The sequence below is a fragment of the Mobula birostris genome, chromosome 7 (genome assembly GCF_030028105.1).
Source record: "Mobula birostris isolate sMobBir1 chromosome 7, sMobBir1.hap1, whole genome shotgun sequence".
NCBI lineage: Eukaryota > Metazoa > Chordata > Chondrichthyes > Myliobatiformes > Myliobatidae > Mobula > Mobula birostris.
Window position 1 is genome coordinate 160,077,508 of NC_092376.1, and position 22,217 is coordinate 160,099,724.

Genomic DNA, 22,217 nt, shown 5'->3' on the forward strand with positions numbered 1-22,217 from the left:
AATAGTTGCATTATTTCTAAGATAACACACAGACTGGATTGTGCACTACAGCAGTCCAATAGCAAAGGGTCTCGATATAAAAAAAAATAACCCAAGCAGTTCTTCTCCAGTTGATGAATACTAAATAATTATTGCTATTGAAGGGGAAATTTTATGCTGCACTAAAATATAAATATATACATGTAGAATTAATGAGTATATAATGTTGTTAATTATATTATTTTGCCAGTACTGATATGGGACAATAATGCTCTGATGATTCTGATAAACAAAATAATTACACTCAATGGACATTTTATTAGGTATTGTACACTTGCTCGTTAATGCAGATATCTAATCAGCCAAACATGTGACAGCAACTCACCGATTCTACTGATTAAAGTGTCCAGTAAGGTTGTAAGGATGAGAGTGGAAGGCGAGCGAGGGTTCAGTATTGTCTGTCCGTGAGTGAACAGTGTCTCATTTTCGCTCTCTGCTTCTGGAGGATGGGGCCTGTGTATGACTGTTCTCCCTCCTCATTTTCGCTTGCTGTTCCCAGATGAAGGTGCCTGAGTTGACTGTTCCCTCCCTCTCTCTTTCACTCGATGCTGCTGGAGGATGGTGCCAGAGTCTTGGGTCATTGGCAAGGTTTAATCAACGCAGTTTTTGGATTGGACTCCAGTTCATGTTATGACGTGTTTCTGGTTTCTGGTTGCAACCTTTTTTTGTTGCTATTTCGTGCGATTTTGACCGGGGTGGACAGTCAACAAACAACGCAAGGCTAGATTGAACTAAACTGAGCTGAAGTTGAACATTTCTGGACTGCTTTGTTGGACTCTGGTTTGCTATTCTATATTTTGTGTTCTTTGCTGTTTTTTTGTCATTTGCATGAATTATTCTTTTGTTCTGCATGTTGGGGGTTTGATATTTTTCTTTGAATGGGTTCCATAATTTTCTTTGTTTCATGGCTGTCTATGGGGAGATGTATCTCAGGATTGTATACTGCATAATACTTTGATAATAAACATACTATGAATCTTTGAATAGACAGTATATATATATATTTCTTATCGTAATTTATAATATTTTTTATATATTGCATTGTACTGCTGACATAGAACAACACATTTCACAACATATGTCAGTGATATTAATCCTGATTCTGATTCTGAAGACCTGCTTAAGCTCCAAATGAACAACTTTAAAGGAATTCAGAGGCACACAACTACAAGCTTCAAGTGACAAAGGGACCAGACTTTCTTTCACTATTACAGCTGGAAATATGCCATATCAAATTCTCATTTATCTATTTGATATTGCTTCATACTCTTAATTATAGTGGGGAAACTTCTGCTAATTTCATTGTGGAGTTGCTAAGAGTTTTACTTGTAACTTTATTTGTCACCTTTATTAATAGTTAGGCTTTAAACAATCCACCAACTCACTTCTTGTGCTTGATGTGAATCCTGACCTTTTAGTGAAATTAAATTTTGGGGTTCTAATTATTTTGATGTAACAACTAGCAAGGATAACTGTTAATTAATGATTTTTTTATTCAAAGAAACTAGCCTCAATACGTATTGGTATCAAGCAGTGAATAAGGTGGTGGAGAAACATATTTGCCGATCGATTAGAGCAACAGCAAATATTGTAAGGTGCATTGATTGACATGACTAAAGCAAAAATCCCAAACTATTTTGCAACTTTATGTCATGCAAAAAAAAGATCCTGTCCTTGGAGAATAGCTGATAGATCACAGTGTGACAGGGTAATATTCCTCACTGTGACTTCATCAATAGGATATCTGACAGATTTGGTGTGATACATAGCCATGTGCTACAATCAGTGTTATAAACTAGGAGGGTGGGGGAAGGTCAGAGGGAAACCAGTAGTAGTACTGATGTTTCAGCTGTGGTGCATCAGAGTGTGTTGTTACCATCAGGGAGGAGGCACACTACGAGAACCTTAAGATCCACACATAATGTTTTAGGAACAACTCCTTCCCCTCCACCATCAGATTTCTGAACGGTCCATCAACCCATGAATACCTCACTATCTTGTATTACTTATTTATTACATATTTCTTTTTGTAACATAGTATTTTTATGTATTGCACTGTACTACTACTGTAAAACAACAAATCTCATGACATTTATCAGTGATAATAAACCTGATTCTGATTCTGTGTGATAAATGAATGCTGAGGCCTAGAAGTCGGATTGATTAACACAGTTTTTGAGACAATTATACAAGAGAAAGTCAATTTCCCCAGAATAACTTCAAGATGTGATGTTTTCAAATAAAATAGCATCCACTGGGAAACTGGCCCTGTACTTTTGCGTGTGATTCACACAAATGCATTTCACCTAAGATGAATATATGTATTAATCTATTTCAACAGTTTTTAAATCTCTGCATTTCAAAGTCCTTTTAAAGCAGCATGTTGTTGGGAGGTCAGGAGAGTTTCAGTGCACTTCATCTCTGGGGATGGCTTCAGTACCCAGTTATTATAGTCAAGTCCAGTCATGGGGATAAGAAATACAGTGGGCAGGATCAAGCACTAGCCGACCTGTTCCAATCCACACTAAATACCCCTCCACTAAGCACTCCTGTCCATCATGGCCTTGATGACCTAATTTCTCCCACTCTCCAGTTGATGAATTCTAATTAGTTACAATGCTAAGAAGTAATTCCTCCTCATCTCCATCTTAAATGCGTGACACCTTATTTCCTATCACATAAAAGGAGGCCTTTTGTCCACTATTTCAATGCCATCGCTTACGGCTTTATTCATTACAGTATTTTTTAAAATTCTCTACTGACATTAGGAGATTGACAGACACCCAACTGACTCCTACTCAGACGTTCTCCATACAAAGCGTACTGCAAACAAAATTGGATGCTTTCTCCTGCATTCAGTTGCTGAAGTACTAATTGGTGCCTAAATCGGTTGATAATACTCCATTACTGCAAAGGTTTTAATGGTCATGGCCCCCGCGACAAAGAGTAGGGCTGGGACCTTTGAGAAAGAGGGAGTGAGGCAAAGAGCTCATTCCCAAAGAATCTCAAGAGACACTATGCCCTGTCTGGACCTCACTCATGAACATACATGTACGTCATTTCATTAAACTTAGTAGCTAGTTTCGACTCTAGCTACAGACCAATAAAGTGCAAGCTCTCTTCAATTTTTGCTTTATTGTGATACCTATGGAGACAGAAAAAGACTAAGTAGCAAAATCTTAAATGGAAATTATTTTTTTCTGTTGTGATGAGGCTAGTTAAGGATCAAACACAAGGCCTGACATGCACATGAGTGTTGCCTTTGGGAAGTCTAAAGCTCTCTTAGGTTGAGGATAGCTTTCTCTGAGAGGGGCTTTCAGATGCCTGCTGGAGGAAACCTGTGTCTCAGAAGTCAGTTTTACCTTACAGAGCATGCGTTTTATACCAGTTTTGAAGTACTGGTCTTCAAAACACTCTTATCCAGAGATGGTTAAAGGGTGAGCTGGAAGTTGTTGGGGTGAGCTGCAGGATTGTGGTGGGAAACACTGCTGAAAGGTTTGGAGCATTGACAGAATCTTCTTTGATATTGGTACTATTATAGGCCCATTACGTAAAATCACAGCTTGCATGTCACTATGTAGCCAAAGTTGAATGGAGACAAATTTTTGAGGGTTTTCAAATGTGAGGAGGATGCTGCTCAATTCCTTTTGATTGACCGAGTCAATGTTCTGTTCAATTTATTTTTGGAGTTTCTGTGCTGTCAACGTGATGTCCATTGAGCCTTGAGGCAGATTGACTGCACACAGTGATTCAGCGAGCTGCTGTCCAGCCACTAACAGGAGATGGTTGGAGAGGTCTCTTGCGCTAACTTTCCATGTGGTGGCAGACAACAGGAAGTTCCCAATTTATTTCCTGCTATCCCTTCTTTCTTGAAGATGGTGAGATTATGGTATTGGTTATGCCCTCCTCTTACCAGATGTGCAAGGAGGGGTCGTAAAGTTCTGACTGGACTGATGTTTTGGTCCCTATAGCTTACTAATCACTGACAACAGTAAGAATATTTAGGAGATGAATTGGTGTGTAAAATTAATTAACTGATATGGGAATAGATAGGTTTGGTAAGGGAATCCAGGCCTTTGAGCCTCAAAAGCTGGAAGTATCAATGCTCTAAGCAATAAAAACAGATACTGCTGGAAACACTGAGCAGATCAAGCAACTTCTGTGGAAAGAGAAACAAAGAATCTCTATCCATAGATGCTGCTGAGCAGCATTTTCCTGTTTTTATTTCAGATTTGCATCAGCAGGTTTTTTTTGATTTTCAAATCAAAACAGAGAAAGGATTTGGAAGCAAGTCTGAGAATTTTGAAGTTGAGGTCTATTGTGACTGCTACACCAGCTTATGGCATTACATATTTCAACCATCCCCTGAAATCCCAAGTAGTCTAACATTTTTGAAACTGCATTGGTGACATAACTGTGCCTATGCAAGTTCAGTATCCTGGAAGAACCTTCACAATTGCAATTATCGACGGCTTTACCTTCCTCACAGTTCTCGCCCTTAAAGCCTGACGAGCAGATACAAGTTCCAGCTGTACAGGTCCCATGGCCACCACATTCAGGGTCAAAGCATTGCCCAACAGGTACATCACACTCAGCTCCCTTCCAGCCACTGTAGCAGACACAGTTCCCCTTCGCGTATTGTCCGTTCCCGCTGCACAGCACCGGACAAGCAACTGGAGAAGCACAGATCGAAGGGAAAAAGAAGCAGACAGACAAAGAAAAATTAATGCTTTTATCTGTGGTGTCCATATACTTCTGTGGTAAAATGCATCATTAAGCAATAATTACACCGAGTTTATATTCTAAACATATGTAATTAAAATTAACAGGATGTAGAGAGGACCTAGTGTCTCTACTGTGATGGAGTCATTTTCATGGATTTAATTTTGACAAATGGCAAACAAATTCAGTGAATTTTCAAATGTGTTCAGTGTGCTGTTCAGTTTTAGGACACTTCCTTGCTTGTACTTTGCAATGCGCAGAGTCTTATACATTTCAATCTTCTGCAATGTTATAATAACAATTGTATAAATAGTATTAATTGGGTAACTGGGATCATTGTGATTTATGGTAATTTAGGAAAGAGTGGTGAAAATGTGAGAGAATATAAGGTTGATTTTAGCTATTAGAGGAATTATTGTGAAAGTAGCTGACACTTTGCCAACCTGTCTGAGCATCAGACTGAAAAGATTTTAATTCCCAGAAACCAAATGAGTCCCCCAACATGACTCCTACTTGAAACTCTGATATTGGTGATGGTAGGTAGATGATGATGAAAATCAAGAGCGGATAGTGGAAGCAGGATTATTCAAGGGAAACTTGTGACAAGCGAGGCCCGATATTCCCTTCTGACTCATCAAGATTGCACGGAACAACTAGTATCTTCTAGTTAGAAGGCCATAAGACATAGCAGTAGAATTAGGCCATTTGGCCCATTGAGTCTGCTCTGCCATTAATATTATGGCAGATCCTTTTTTTTCCCTCCTCAGCCCCACTCCCCGGCCTTCTCCCCGTAACCTTTGATGTCATGTCCAATCAAGAACCTATCAAGCTCTGCCTTAAATACACCCAGCAACCTGGCCTCCACAGCTGCCTGTGGTAATAAATTTCACAAATTCACAACCCTCTGCCTAAAGAAATTTCTCCGCATCTCTGTCTTAAATGGACACCTCTCTGTCCTGAGGCTGTGTCCTCTTGTCCTAAACTCCTCCACCATGGGAAACATCCTTTCCACATCTACTCTGTCTAGGCCTTTCAACATTCAAGAGTTTCAATGAGATCCCCCCTCATCCTTCTAAATTCCAGCGAGTACAGATCCAGAGCTATTAAATGTTCCTCATATGATAACTCCTTCATTCCCGGAAATATCCTTGTGAACGTCCTCTGAGCCTTCTCCAACGCCAGCACATCTTTTCTTAAATGAGGAGCCCAGAACTGTTCACAACAGTCAAGGTGAGGCCTCACCAGTGCCTTATAAAAGCCTCAGAATCACATATCCGCTCTTGTACTCTAGACCTCTTGAAATGAATGCTAACATTACTTTTTGGGGTGCAGATCTAAGTTATAATTCTACTGCAGTTTCAATGGAGATATGAGGAGGAAAGATGAATTATTGATGTAAAGGACATATTTCACTCTGTCAAACTTGGTGATGATGTAATTATAGAAAAGAGTACAGTCAACGTTTCAGGCCAAGACCCTTCAGCAGGACCGGAGAAGTTAGAGTTAGAAGGTAGGCCTTCTAACCTTCTAACTCTGACTTCTCATTTTTTTTCCTCCAGTCCTGCTGAAGGGACTCAGCCTGAAACATTGACTGCACTCTTTACCATAGATGCTGCCTAGCCTGCTGAGTTCCTCCAGCATTTTATATGTGTTGCTTGGATTTCCAGCATCTGCAGATTTTCCCTTGTTGGTGATGGAATTAGGTGAGTTGTTTTGCTAATGCCTATGGTTTAAAACCACTTCAGTGTTGCAGGTGGCCTCCGTTCATGTGGGTGATAGGTGGTTAAAATCAAATCAAAACCAAACCAGTTCACCTCTGAGACCAAAGTTAAGATATGGTCCAGATGGAAAGTTGAGGAGAATGAAAGTCACTTTTTTTCCTGACAGTTGTCAGAATTTCAAGTGATTCAATGCTAATTCCAGTCAAACCTGAGGGGAAAAGATCAGTCTCAGAGTGACGCCATTTAGAATTCAAAGGTGCACTAAGATATAATTACAATATGATGCTTCATTATGGATTTAGTATTCACTTACTCTGAAAAAGCATCAATTCTTTCTGTTTAAATGGTATATTTCAAATGTGCTGGAGACATGAACATTTTACTCACTTTTTGCATTGTGACTGAACATTTCATGGCTCTGTGTCACCCCATATTTATATTTTATGATAAACTGACATGTTCAAAATGACTTTCCCTTGGAAATGATAGTACCACATGTAGCACCAAGTTGCAATTTAGGAATACGTCTTATTAAAAACAGCGAGTTGACTTTGATTGTCAAATAGATTTTATTACTACAATTTCCAGCCGAATTTTTTTAAGTACAATTTTTATGCATTAAATTTGACACTTAACATGTTGATTTTAACTGGTCATGTTTGTGCCTGTTGATCTACTGTTTTACTGCTCTTCCATGAGAGTGGGAGAGACATTGCTTGCCTTCACAAGTAGATTATGTACAGGAATAGTGTCAAAATGGCGCCTTTCTGACCTTGCATCAGAAGCAACACAAAATACTGCTACGACACGGCTTGAGAGAAAGGCACAAATCAATGAGGCGTCCCTAACAGAAGGAAGGGTTGTTACCAGGTGTGTGCCATCATGTCCTCATGACCCTTCGGGAGTGCTGAGCTGAAGTAAGCAGCAAATTCAACAACATGTAATTAATCCGCTGCGAATTATAATTGATTTAGTTAAGAGGAAACCGTATTCTCTTAAAAACTGAACTGAAGGATGCTGATGTATGTTTAAAAACATGACAGGTGACCCTGGAGAGATCAACAAATTTAAATTCACAGCTGTTTAATTAAGATTTCAGTGAAGTTGTTTGACTTTTTTGAGGTTGTCTGTGATTGATGAGGATAATAATTTTATACACCTGTAACTGAGCTTAAACTGCAGTAAGACTTCATACATGCCACCTCGTTCACGAAACAAAAACGTTGCCAAGCAAATACTTTTGGTTTATTACATCTTCCAGTGTTCTGTGCATAGCTGAGTGGTAGAGTGGGCAATGTACTCACCTCTTTACACTGAGCCCTCCGCCCTAGGCAATTATTAAGAGGCAGGTACAAATACAGGACCAGTACAGGTAGGGAATGAAATATATCTGGCAAATGCTCTGCATTTTGGTGTCCCATATGCCAATTTACTCCTCCCTCCTATAACTGGGGTCTTATTGGTGTCTCATGGTTTTAGATTTGCCACTCACTCTACATGGGTGATAGCGATTACCATTGGGAATTCACTTAATCTTTGTATATTTCAACTTGGGATGATGACAGTGTTTTGATCCACTTGGGAAATATACATTATCAGCCTCAAAACTTGTCAATACCTCACAAATCTTTCAACTGTACCATCAAGGTGACTCTCATATTTATCCGGCATTGCCCTATTATTTTGCAATGTATGTACTGCTCATGGGCTCATGTAGACAGGGAGAGGGTCAATGTGATGTTTTGACTCCATAAACAGAATCTCCCTGACTGATGTATTTTACATTGTACCAATGGGAATACACCATTACCCATGTACTCCTTGCCTGTATTGGGTGGAGTGAGCTGTCAGTGAGGGGAATGCAGTTTTGCCAAAGTAGGTTTAAGTCGCTTGGGAAATGTCTGACATAAATAATACAGAGGCAAATAATACAAAAAGAAAACCTACCCTTGTGCTTAAATTTAGAAAAATGTCGCCGTCCTTGAGTAGAAAGCCATAAACAAACAAGAATGCACAACAAAAATAAAACAGCAAACTCAGCATGAAAACCAATATCTGAGAAGATGAAGCTTAAATACATCTGTACCTGGAAACAGCTTAACCCGGCAAAGGAGAACCTTCCTCTTTCAAGGTAACATATTAATCTATTTGAAGACATTTGAATTTTGGTTATGATCAAATGGTTGGATGTGAAAATTAACCTTTAATATTTCTGGACCAATTTTCACCCAGCCACTGCCTGGTTAAGTTGCTGCAAGGTACCACATCATGGGCTGTTGAAGGACCGAAAGCCATCAGTTCTCTAACATTAAGTTCCCCATCATTCTCTTCTCTTCTAAAGAACATGATTCATACTGAAGCATGGTCTTGGTGGCAATAACAACCATCCAGTTCCTCACCCAAGCAATTATATATGTGGAATAAGGCAGTGACTGTGGAAAGGATTTGTGAGGGATTGGACATTGCAGTCAAGACTGATCCAGTCCCCAGATGACAACCATATGTGCACATTTTTCAATAACATCCATTAGTTAATAATTGCAAGTAAGATCTATGGTGGAATTTCTCTTTTCTTTTCTCATCTGGGGCAGTGAGGTCAATTGGGTGCCCTCACTGTCACATGGACAAAAATCAGCAAATATGGGCAGAATCAGTAGTTTTCACTTTTCATTGTTTTTTTTACATCACTAGTCAGTACACTCATTCACAGACCAGCAGGGACCCAATTTTACCGTACACGTTTGTATAAGCATAAAAATTTTGACCATCTAAATTGTTAATTTTAGGGGTAGACATTTAAAAATTGCAAAGAAATGTATACTGAATATTTTCTCCCACAGACAAATTAATTTCATTATTTCAATCTAGTATTGGTATTAGTATTGGCTTATTCTTGTCACATGTACCAAGATACAGTGAAAAACTTGTCTTGCATACTGTTCATAGAGATCAAATCATTACACAGTGCACTGATACAATCTAACCCAGAACAACTTTAAATTAGTAAACTGAAGCTGCCTTCTAAATTGGCATATATACAGTGTAAAATATTTTGCTTATCACTTAGCCACATTTGGCTGCAAATATTGTTTTGTGTACCTTGCATTACAGATTCAGAAAATGATGTGGACCCTAAAGTGGGCCATTGTTCATATTCTTAGATTAGTAATCCTGAGACCTGAACACGCGGGCCTCTAGGCCTTCTTCATCATTTACGTTGACTTTGAAATAAAAATGAGATACAAGCTTATCATGAGGTCAGAAAACCAGCAGAAATTGCCTTTTAATTGGAGAAAGTTTAGATATGATTTTATGGTTTATTAACAGATATATTACAAAACAGATTATGTAGATATTTATAATGGAAATCACTGGAAAACTAAAGGGCATATTGGAATTCTATTAATTGGGAAAATGGGATTCACTTCATTGGAATGCTGAACTTGGAATCAATGACAAGTTGTCTTAACTATTTGATAAAAGAATTGCATCCAATGGCATGATAAATATTGCTGTGAATTTGCCACTTTACGGGAATCTTGTGTTACAGTCAAGATATTATCTTTAACCACAAAATGACGAATTTGGTATGTTTAGAAAATAAATGTCCTTCTATAAATTGTTTTAAAAACTCTTATAAAACAGTATTATTTGAGACCTGCTTGATTTCCCGGCTCAGCTGTGTTCCAGTGGTGAGACTACCTAGTATCTATGCTGGGATTCACTCTGAAATCTGCAAACGCATTCATTTCAATGAATATTAGTTGACTCCAGAGAAGCAAGGTAAGTTATTTAGCAATCATTTGTTTAATGTTTCTAATTATTCAAGTTATTTTTCTTGCTTTTTTAATCAATTAATACATTTTATGGATCCTGTATTTCAGTATCTAGAATAATTGGATTTATTAGGAGCATATGGAAACAATTAAAGCATTTTACATCTTTGAGCTAAGGTAAAGGTGAAGGTAAGGTTTTTCCACCTGAGAAAGACCTCAAAAGTCTTTGATGGTATTTGCTTGCACAGGGCTGCATACATTACCTTGGTCAGATGACCACCTTGCTGAAAAGAGTTTAGCTCTTCTAATGTAGGAAACCTCTTTATGGCATGCCTTTGTACTGTAAACATATGTGAAAAACCATAGATATCTCTTTCCAAAAATATCAATTATTTAATCTTTGATTGCTCCTCTGCTGAATTAAAACTACAGTATGCTAGAAATATTCAGTAGATCAATCAGCAGTTCTAAAAGAGAAAAGTGGCAGCATTTCAGTCTTTGATGTAAAGTAATTGAGGTTAATGCTGTTTCTCTCTCCATATATGCTGCCAGACCTGCTGAGTACTTCAGCATTCTGTTTTTAATTCATATTTCTGACATCTGTAATACATTGATTTTTGTTTGCAGTATTGTTGTAGACTCTAAATTCCAAGATCATTGCATACTGATGTCCAAAGATTTGCAAAACCAAGTGCACTCTTCAGCATGACAGTTGACTGTCTTCTGCAGTGCATCAATACCCCAGAAAGGACAGAGAAATAAAAAAGGCTTTCAGCATCTGAATCTATACAGCATTCAGCTTTCATGCACATCTCACCGACCAATTTTAAACTGAATGTGCTCACTGATTAGAATCTTTTCCTAGATCAAATGCTTGGATTATTATTTACCTAAATGAACAACAAATTACATCTTTTAGTATTGAATTGGGAGCAATTACTTCAGCTGGTTTTCTGATATGATTTCTTGTTCTCTGTCCTTAAAATTTTAAGCCCTTTAAGATGAAAGAATAGAAGACTTTTTTGAGATAGTGCTGGAATTGAAAATTCTGAGGTGGGCTACAGTGTGGTTTCCATAACATCTGGATTTTCATCAATATTTCCACTGATTTGTTTTAATCCTAACATGAGTGGACACTCCAAATGTCTTTTGTTCTCTTCACTAGTTGATTCTGTTCTGCCTGCAAGAATGATTGCTAAAATGAGGCTAATCCATGCTAGGTGACGAAGACAGAAATTATTCTGTGGTGTATGTTTCTTCTCCTCATCCTAAATTTCCTTATCCAAAAAATATACCATCTCACCAAGGAACCTTGAACAGATCAATACAATTTGGGGCTTTTATAGGCAGGACTTACTGTGAAATGTTTCTCTTATTTGCAGGTCTGTCAGGGAAAACTTGGTGCTTTACACTACTTTAGTGACAAGTTGCCATGAAGAAAATATTGTTTAAAAACAAATAGTTATAATTTCTAACATTATCTCTAAAATATATTTCCCTTTTACGACATCAAATTGTTGATCATGAAAAGATTCCATTATGCATGCAGCAGAGTTAAAAGGCCTTCACTTAGTAGTAAAATGTCAAATGGTACCTTTTGCACAATCAGCCCCATGGAATCCTGGGAAACAGTGACAAACTCCTGACACACACTCTCCATTGCCACGGCAGTTGTGAGGACATTCCTGCACAGAATCTGATAATATCATAAATATGGTTAGTAAACAGTTTCTACTCAGTGAATCTTTAATACTTGAAACTTTCCATTGTAATTTAATGGCCTTTTGTTCTGAGGATATCATGCCTAGTGAGACAACATATGTAGATGCTGAGAAATTCTTGTTTCGGCATGAATTTCAAGAATTGACAGGTCATTCTGGATCAGAAACAGAGTTAACATTCATTTTGTTCACCAGAAGAAACTGAGCTGAGAAGCAGCACTCACCAGTGTGACATTTTCATTTTCTACAATTTTGTTGGATTTGATTGAAAATGTCAAGTTAAGGGCATAAGTAAGCACGAGATAATAAAAGGCAACTTTGCTCATCAAATCTGTTCCTTCCACTGACCACGTACAATTTGCCCTCCTGTGGAGTTCATCCAACTGATCTAATCTCAAAGGGAACAGTCTTCAAAATTTCTCCCTGTGGCTTCAAGATAATTAAGCTTAAATCCAGAATATCTTACTGATTTTACAGTTTACATTATTCAGTCTTAATCAGCTACTTTCCTCAGATAATATTTCCATGATCTCAGCAGTACTTGAATTATCATATTGGTTAGAGTCATTGATCACTTCTTTTATTTATCTTTAAGACACTCATTTCCATTCTCTGCAAGATACTTAGCAATTAGCACAGAATTGTGACTGAATCTGAAGACAGATTCCAGAGTGTGAGTTTGAATGCTAATTGACTGCATAACTCAGTTTCCAGGTTTTTAATCCTCTTGCCTTCTTCTTTCATGTTTGGTCACATTTGCACTTGTATTTCCACACATCAGAATGGAAGTCATATATAAGGAAAAATATAGTATCTGCTCCAAAATGCTACTAAACAAAGAAAGTAAAAGAGAATCAAATGACCTTATTTTTTCTTTATTTTGTAGAAATCAGTAGCCGTGTTTAAGGTGTTTAAAATGAAGAGCAAGTATCGAAAGGAATCAAACTTTAAAAAACATAGCAAAAAGCACTGGAATCACACATTTCTGCTTGGAAAATTAGCAGTTTCTATAAAATCTGTTGTTGCTTCAACACAGTTGCCACTGGTGAGGATTACTCCTAGCATGGATGGACATCCCCAATTCTATTTGTTATCTGCTCCACTGACCATGCATTTCTGTGCTGTATGCAACAGCGATCACAAATTTAATGCTTATCAGTGCCGTACAAGGAGGATAGAAGCTGCTCTGTTGAGATGATTTGTCCTCTTAATCTTAAGCTTCTCTATCCATAGAAAGACATAGCTCCTCAATGAAACAGGATTGATAATGAGGAGGGATTTTCATTTGTTTCTTCAGGAGTTTGAAATTTAACCAGAAATGGTAAAGGACATTCTTGCATTCATGTCCTTTGGGGTGAACTACTTGTACCAGTACTCTCCATGCAGAAAGGATAAAGCAATAATGGAAGGACTTATGAGGAGTTAAGATAGGGTGAATGCACGCAGGATTTTTCCCTTCAGAATCAGGGAAACAAGAATTAGAGGTTATAGTTTTAGGGTGAAGGCTAAGTACTTAGGGGAAACACCTTCAGTCAGAGGGCTGTGCAAGTGTAGAACGAGCTGCCAGTAGAAGAGGTAAATGCAGGTTCGATTACAACATTTAAAATAAGTTTGGATAGGTATGTGGATGGGAGGAGTTCGTAGAGACTTGATCTGGGTGCAGGCAGATGGGACTAAGCAGAAGATCAGGTCGGCATTGTCTAGTTGGGGAAAAGTGCCTGTATTTGTGATGTGGTACACCACGATTCTATGATTGCAGCTTAATGATGTCCATACTTCATGGCAAAACATGAGATGAATATTATGAGTCAGAATTCATTGCAAGCAGTGAAATAACTATAGTCACGGTAGACCTCAAAAAACTCACAAGGCAAAGATTTAGTGAATGGTCTGGTGATAACTTACTCTTTTATTGAGTTTTGCTATGAGGAATCAATTCCTGAGGATCCACGATGCCCAGTAGTTATGATGTATTTAAACTAACTTTTTGTCTACCTTTACCTTTCACCCTCCTGCCTCTGCCTGCCAATTCCTCCCCTCCTCCTCCCCTACCTGGTTCTATCTACCCATCACCCTTTACCCCAAGAGGCTGCAGGTGCAGGAATCTGGAGCAATGCACATTGAGCAACACCTGTGGGAGGAGAGCAGCTGTCAACATTTTGGGTTAAACTCTCAAGGACTCGACCCAAAATGGTGAAACTTGCTCTCCTCCCTCAGATGTTCCTTGACCTGCTGAGTTCCTTCAGCAGATTGTTTATTGATCCTTCACCTCTCCTCAGCCTAATAATCACCTCTCACCCTGTCTCACCACTCTTCCTCTCTCCTTTATACTGGTTTCGTTCCTTCTCTACTCAGTCCTGATGTAGGGTTTCCACTCAAAATATTGTCATTTCCTTTCCCCAACAGAGGCTGTTCAACCTGTTGATGTGACTGGGTATGGAAACACCAAAGACTACAGAAAGTGGTGGATACAGTCCAATCTATTGCAGCCAAAACCCTCACCACCACTGAGTACATTTACAAGGAGAGTAACATCACAAGAAAGCAGCATCTGTCATTAAGCATCTCCACCATCCAGGGCATGCTCTGTTCTCTCTTCTATCATTAGGTAAGAGGTATAGAGGTTTAGGTCCCACACCACCAGGTTCAGTAAGTTATTACCCTACAACCTTCAGACGCCTGAACCAGCGTGGATACGTCACTCACAAACGTGAACTGATTCTACAACATACAGACTCAATTTCAAGGACTCTTTACAACTCATGTTCTCCATAATTATTTTCTATCTGCACAATTTTTCTTCTTTTGCACATTTTGTTGGTCGTTGTTTATGTATAGTATTTTTTTGTAAGTTCTATAGTATTCCTTTATTTTCTTGTAAATGCCTGCAAGAAAAATCAATCCCGAGGTAGTATATGGTAACATACCATACAGTCACAGAAAAGTACAGTACTTTGAGAACCGATCTTATTTTGACTTTTTCCTGTATTGTTTGTGGCTGACCAGCTGATCACATTAAAGAATTAATTCAGACTACATAAAAGAATGAAAAATATAGAGTTTTTAATTAACTTTTAAATCTTATAAAGATTGCTAAATTAAAAAATAATTAGGCACATATAATTGAGCCTAAATTTTCATCATACATCTAAAATTTTAGTGCTATGATGATACAGTGAGTAGCTCTGAAGTCTTGCAGCTCCAGGGAAAAGGATTTGATCCTGACTTTCAATCCTGCCTGTATGGAGTTCACACGTTCTCCTTAACATGGTTTCATTTACTGTGGGTGCACCAGCGTGCTCCCACATCCAAAACACACGTTGGTCAGTTAATTAGCTAAAGCAATTAACCAACAATGTGGGTATATGACAGAAGAGTCAAAGCTGATTTGAGGGGCACAAGCCAAAGCATAAGTAGCAGGGCTACAGCGTGGTATAGGGAATGGAACCATTCTGTTTGCTCTTTTGGGAGCTAGCACAGGCCTGGAGGGCTAAATACCCTCACTGTAAATTGTGTTAAGTTGACAAGTCATAAAAACAATAGAAACATTTTAAGTCTCTAATGTTTTGTAATTGTTACATGAGGGAATTATAATATGAAACTATATAACTTGTTTTCAGGTCAGATCATTTGCCAAGCATAATTAGTGCTCAGTGGACCATTAAAAGTTCACTTAGACCCCAGGTAACTTTACATAAGATTTTCAGTGTACTTTATTTTTCACTCAGACTTGTTAACTTGATTCAATTCATGTTAACTCAAATGATTTCCCATGGTTGTGATGGAAAAGACCGTAAATACATAGCTATACGTGGAAGCATATTGAATAATTGAGAGAATCAATAATTTCCAATGTTGAATTGCACATCAGCAGAATTTTTAATATTGCTATAGGTTCAATTGTTTTCTGTCAACAAACATTGGCAGTTTCATCCAAAATATCAGAGCAAAATCTGTGCCATTGCTGTCAGTGCCACCCTTTCTAATTGATTCTTACCCAAGCTTCAGATCAGCCCTGACTTCTTAAGCATCAAAGCCGCTTCTCTGAACTTTGTTTCTTTCAGATTCAGGTCTCCTGTTTTGCTCTTGATAAACAGGAGGAGAGCTTAAAATGTGCAGAATTTGTTATTAAATTTTAGTGCGCAGGAAGAAAGCTCCAAAAGGTGCAATGTCTAAGCCTGTAGTCACCTCCTCTAGCCATGATGCACCAACACACACTTCACCCATATGAGCATATGGGGGTGCAGAAGACCTGAGGAAAATACCCTGAAGGTTAACCCTTTCTCAGTTTGCTATTAAGTTGTGTTCTGAGTATACGTTCTTCACCTAGTCATATTCATAATGAACAAGTACTATTGCTGTTGGACTTCACATATCACAGCCTGCCGGGCACGGAAGCTATTCTTACTTTTTTTCCTATTTGTTTACCAACTGCAAATCCATGCACAGTTGTGTTCTGGCTAGTGTAATGCTTTACAGCACCAGCAATTTGAAGATTGAGGTTCAATTCCTGCCGCAGTCCGCACAGAATTTGTATGTTCTCCCTGTGTCTGTGTGGTTTTTCTCCGGGTGCTCCAGTTTCCTCCCTTAGTGAGTACAGTTAAGCATGCTCTGTTGGCACCGGAAACATAGCAACATTTTGTGGGCTGCCCAGACCACATCCTTGGACTATTTTGGTCATTGATGTAAAAGGTACATTTTACAGCATGTTTTGATCTACATTGACAAATAAAATTAATCGAACTGAAGAAACAGTTGGAACCTGTACCCAAGATAATACAAAGATTGCTGTACTTCCATTGGTTTTGATACAATGTTAGCATTTTGTAAGAAAGTTGAGATCTTTTAATGCAGAAGTGAAGCAGAAACAAGAATATTTGTTAATCGGGATAATGAGTTACATAAAACAAAGCTCTTAGAATCAAAACAGAAATTTCAATCATAAAATTAAGCTAAGTGGGTCAAATCTAATTGCACTCATGTCCCATAGTTGGCAAGAAAAACATTTAGAAGTTAATAATTCAAAAAAAAATTGCTCTATATCTTTTAGAAGCAAAGGAACAGCAGACTCTTAAAACAGAAAAATGTAATTTGGTTTTGATTTAATCATCTGTTACCAAATAAATCCTACTCTCTGTTGCATAAGATTGTGTTTTTCTGTTTAATATTTAGTGCTGCTTATTCATACCAGTTTATTCTCTTTGGATATTTAATGACTTGGAATGAATGTCCATTGTATAAGCTTTGTACAGTAGCCTGCTCTTTGTATTTCCCCTCTTGCCCAATTACCATACTGACATGAATTCTCTTTGTAGCCCGGACTTGTTCTTTCCATTAATCCCACAGAAGGCTGGCATCTGTAGCCAAAAACCTGAGTCTATTAGACTCACAACTCATCACAATGAGAGCACTGTCATCTTCTGAAATTCTCAGCAGTAAGTCAGCTAACACAGTCCTGGTCATTCAGAGCAGGAGTAAGCCTCCTGAACTGCCTTCAGGAAAAATTTAGAAGGGCATTCTGAGTGAGCTGTCCAAGTGCAGATCAATATCCAGAGACCCAAAACCTGAATTGACTTAGTGAAGTACTGCTGACTAAATAAACTTAGACCTCAGCACTCTTCCTTACAATCAATGTTTAGACTTATAGAGTTGTACAGTATAAAAATAGGCTCTTCAGTGCATCACATCTACCTTTATGCCAATCTATACACTAATCCCATTTATATACGTTTAGCACATAGCTTTCTGTGCATGTCCAAATGTCCTTGAAAAGTAGTGATTCTTTCTTTACCACTTTCTCTGGCAGATACCAAGCACACTATGTTATAAAAAGCTTGCCACTCAAAATCCCTTTTAAGCACTTTCTTCTCACCTTAAATCTAATCCTTACGTTGGGGAGAAGTATTCTATCAGTACTATCAATGCCTTGTACTATTTAATACACTTGTATCAAGTTACCCCTCAGCCTCCTTTACTCCAGAGATGACAAAGTCAGCCTATACACACTCTCCCCATAACTCAAGTCCTTCAATTCAGGAAATATCTTTGAGAGATTCATTTGTTCTCTCCCTAACACAGCCAATATTCTTTCTTTTTGCGTGACAATCAGAAATACATGTAAAAATGCTTTAAAGTATTTGGGGGAAATCTTGCTCTACGATCGATCAAAGAGTTAAGAGTATATATACAGGAATATGCATATTTGTGATATTTGTATGGTTTGGTAACTGTGTGTAGGTATCCATGGGTGTGCCATGTTTATTGGATAAATACTTACCGTAATGTGTAGGCTGTTTGTTCACAAGCATATACTGTATGGGCACAACATGTGTATGTTATCTTAATTGTCCCTTCTTGGCACATGAATGAAATGCAAGGACTAAGTTATCTGCATAAACACTATTTTGTTTTTAAAAAATAACGTAAGAATTGTAAAACTTAATGTTCATAATTACACTGCACATCTGGAAGTGCTTACTAATTTGGCCTTAAGTTATGTATTCTCGATGTTAACTTGCACTCAACATTTGTCTAGTAGGTCTGCAATATCAAGTTCCTTCTTTGTTTCCCCCCTCAACAACTAGAGCAGATATTTAAGGAGCATTCTGGAAAGAACGTGGGCTATGAAACCGTGATGAGATTGTGATTAGAAAGTCTTATTGGAAAGTTTTGATTTTATAATGACTGTCAGATTTTTTCATTCAATTCATATGTGAACGTGTGAGTTTGCATCTCCAATGTAAGTATTGCTGCTATACTTAGCTCAGCCTCCTTTTGTTTATGGGCTATGGGTCTCACAGTTAACTCTCCAAGGACCTAGAATTTAAATTCTTTGGGAATCACTTTGTGCTTTCATGTAACATTATTTTGTGTGCTATTTAAACAAGTCACTATTTGACCAAATAAATCTGCGCAAATTAAATACCTTTATGTTTTTATTCTGGCCTATTTTCCCATGGGAAGCAGGTCTGCAAGGAGTTCTTTATGGATCCTTTCTGAGGCTTAACTATTTTCCCCACTGCCTCTGCCTGCTGTTCCTCTTTGCTGCCCTCCATTTTACATGATAGAACTCCCTGGAGAGAACGATACGAGTTGCATTGAAAACGTTGGCTCCCAAGGACACTGACTTCAAATGGATTGCACAGCACCAAAGTTATTAACCCACTATTGATTCCACCACTGTGCAACAAGGGATAGCATTAAAATCTTTAAAGTGACAACAAATAGCAACTGTTTTTTTAAAAGGATGAACACCAGAAATTTAACATTGATGAAATGCACCATAGGTAGAAATGGTCACAGAAACAGACTATTGTGATGGAGCAGAAAGTAATTGACTCCTTCCTCAAAATTGTGACATTTTATTTGTTAATGCAGTTAATTGTGATCTTGCTCCTGGTTGTTGAATCGATGAGCATTGGCTGCAAGGTTTTTAAAAATTCAGTTGTAGATTGCTGGTTAGTGTTTTCCAATATTTAAGGTGCTTGCATTCTGTTCATTTTCCTCCTCGTCCAGCAATGTTTTGATCTTAAAATCCCCTCCATGACCTTGAGCTCCTTATCACTGTTCTTTTCACAATACTGCTTATGAATCTCTGCACTCTTCTAATACCAGACTCTTGCACATGCCAAATCTTCATTACAACCCCATGGGTCAGCTGATTAGTTTTTGAGCTCAGGGATTCCCTGTGAATTTTTCTGCCACTCTCACTCTCACCTCCTTAAGGAGACTAAAGATGTACTCTTTTGACTAAGCTTTCAATCGCCAGATCTAATATTTTCTTTTCTGGCTCAGTCTCAAACATAGTTTGATAATACTGTTATAAGGCGCCTTGTGACATTTTACCTCATTACTGGGGCTAGATAGATGAAAGCTTAAGTTGTTATTTTGCTGCACAACATCAGTAATTTCCTGAGCCATAGCATTAACTTCACTACTCGTGATTCAAAGTAAGAATGATGGGACTCTGAGTGAATAGCTTCTCTGGTGATTCTTTTTCATCTTTGTTGGAGAAAAAAATTCTTTAGTTGTCAACATCTCCTCCACATCCAATGAGTATAGCTAAGATGAAAAACTTACCAGATTAAAAAACAGAGAACCATTAAAACCCACCCAATGTGTCTGTTATAATCAGCCAATCATGTAGCAGCATAAAAGCATGTAAGCATGGTCAAGAGGTTCAGTTGTTGTCTGGGAAAAGCTGACAGAAAGGCGACAGCAACTCAACTAATCACGTGTTACAACAGTTATGTGCAGAACAGCATCTCTGAATGCACAACATGTCGAACCTTGACGTGGATGGGGTACAGCAGCAGAAGACCACACCTGGTTCCATTCCTAAGAAAGTGGCCACTGAGTGCATATATTAATTCAAGGGACGTAGGCGTCACAGACTGAGCTAACATCTAATTGCCCATCTCAAGTTGCCCTTGAGAATGTAATGGTGAGCTGTAATTATAAATAACAAAATATAATTTATAACCATAAAAAAAGTTCAGGCAAAAATAATGGCAAGCATTTGACAGCGTGAACAGGATGATGCCATTCAGTCCGCCTTGTTAGATCACAGCAATCTGTATTTCAATTCAGGTCTGCTCCAATGGACAATTTATCTTGTTTCAGCCAAGACTAAGCATTGAATTTTAGACAGAGGATTGAAATGATTAGTGACAACTGAAAATGAGACATCTTTTTTTACCCTCTGTAAAAGACCAAGTGCATCTCTGGAAACTGGGCCAGCAATAAATAAGGACCAGACTGATGATTCATTGACAAATGCAAATAAAAGAACAATAATGATGACAAGCTACTTGAAATACCATTTTTCAAGATCCACTACAGCAAGCTACAGATTGCTTTCTCTTAAATGGAGGGAGAATGTAAGGTTACAGACCCAATCTGTAGCATATTGTTTGTTTATTTAGCCAAAACTGACTTAAATGGAAATGTCAGCTGTGGAGTTATAATCCAATTGCTTTGCACAGAATCATTTGAATGAAACTTTAAGCAGAAGATCTGTTGCCTCTCCTGGCAAGATAGAAAATAAAACTTTAACCTATTTAGTTGAAGATCATATCAGAGATATTCCTGGTGTTCTGACAAATTGGGTCCTGTGTTCCTTTCAGTATATGATTATACCTCTAAGATACCTCATGGGCTGCAAAGAACTGTAGTATGTCCTGAAGGGTATGATATTAATACGTATTTAGTTTCACAAATAGTAAACAATTTCTGTTTAATATTTATTGTAAAGAAAGAATGAACTGTTTATGGTGAAAGTTCAGATATTTGCTTTTTAAATAATTTCCACCTCTAATCCTGAAGAAGAAATATAAAACAACTCAAGGTTGGAAACCTCCCTGATTATTAGAAATTTCTAGCCAAGGAATACTGGGGCTGATTGCGATGAATGAATGTTTATTAAAATGGTGCATGTGACTCTGGTATGCACCTTTTCCCCTTTAATTCTAAAATTCACAGCTGAGGCTGAGAACTCTTGGAAGCTTATCATGACCTCTGGAATAGCACTGGATAGTTCCAATTTCTCAGCTTGGTTTACAGATAGTATTGCACTCCAGATAACAGAACCAATGAGTTGAGATCTGCTAACCTTTAGAAGGGCAGGCATGCATGCACTCATCAGAAGAATTCATCAGATATAATCAGCCCATTCTTTTTTGAGGAAGTGGTATATAAATGTGGAGTTGGAAGTATTTTGGGAGCTTGGCTAAAGGACGACATGCAACTTAACAAAGCTGTTATCCCTATTTAGACCTGCTTGATGTATATTAGATGTTACCAGACTTTGATGGAGAGCAATCCCAGATTATGGAAAAAGGATATTTAGAGCATTAGAATCAGCAAATAATCCAACACTATTGTGATATATAACCAAATCCTTGATTAATCCAGTGTTTAATGCTACCATGGACCAACATTCAAAGGCATTGATATAAAGCAAATGTCTTTTTTTTTTGGCACTATTTTAATCCTGGGACTTTGAGTTAGATGCTTCAACAACTTGACACTGAGAACTCGAATTGTAAACAGGAAGCAATAATCTCAAGAGCAGCAGTGAGCTGATTATCAATATTGCAAACACCCAGAGAAGCTGATATTTCTTGGAAAGGATAAACAGTGTCACAGGAAAAGTAGTTATTGAAAACATGACAGGGGAGAAAAAAACACTCCACAGGGTGCTCCTGTCAAACAGATCAGAGTTTCTGGGTGTGAAGATG

The 22,217-nt window shown here is 38.0% G+C and overlaps 1 protein-coding gene across 4 annotated transcripts in view; it reads right to left on the reverse strand.

Moving 5' to 3' along the window:
• tenm2a (teneurin transmembrane protein 2a) overlaps window positions 1-22,217 on the reverse strand; it is a 588,582-nt gene that overhangs the window by 138,423 nt on the left and 427,942 nt on the right. For all 4 annotated transcript variants that reach the window (XM_072264025.1, XM_072264023.1, XM_072264022.1 and 1 more), the window contains 2 exons: window positions 11,853-11,954; window positions 4,518-4,712 (listed from right to left, as the gene is read on the reverse strand). In XM_072264025.1, coding sequence (XP_072120126.1) covers window positions 4,518-4,712; window positions 11,853-11,954 — 297 coding nt within the window. The remainder of the gene's footprint in view (window positions 1-4,517; window positions 4,713-11,852; window positions 11,955-22,217) is intronic.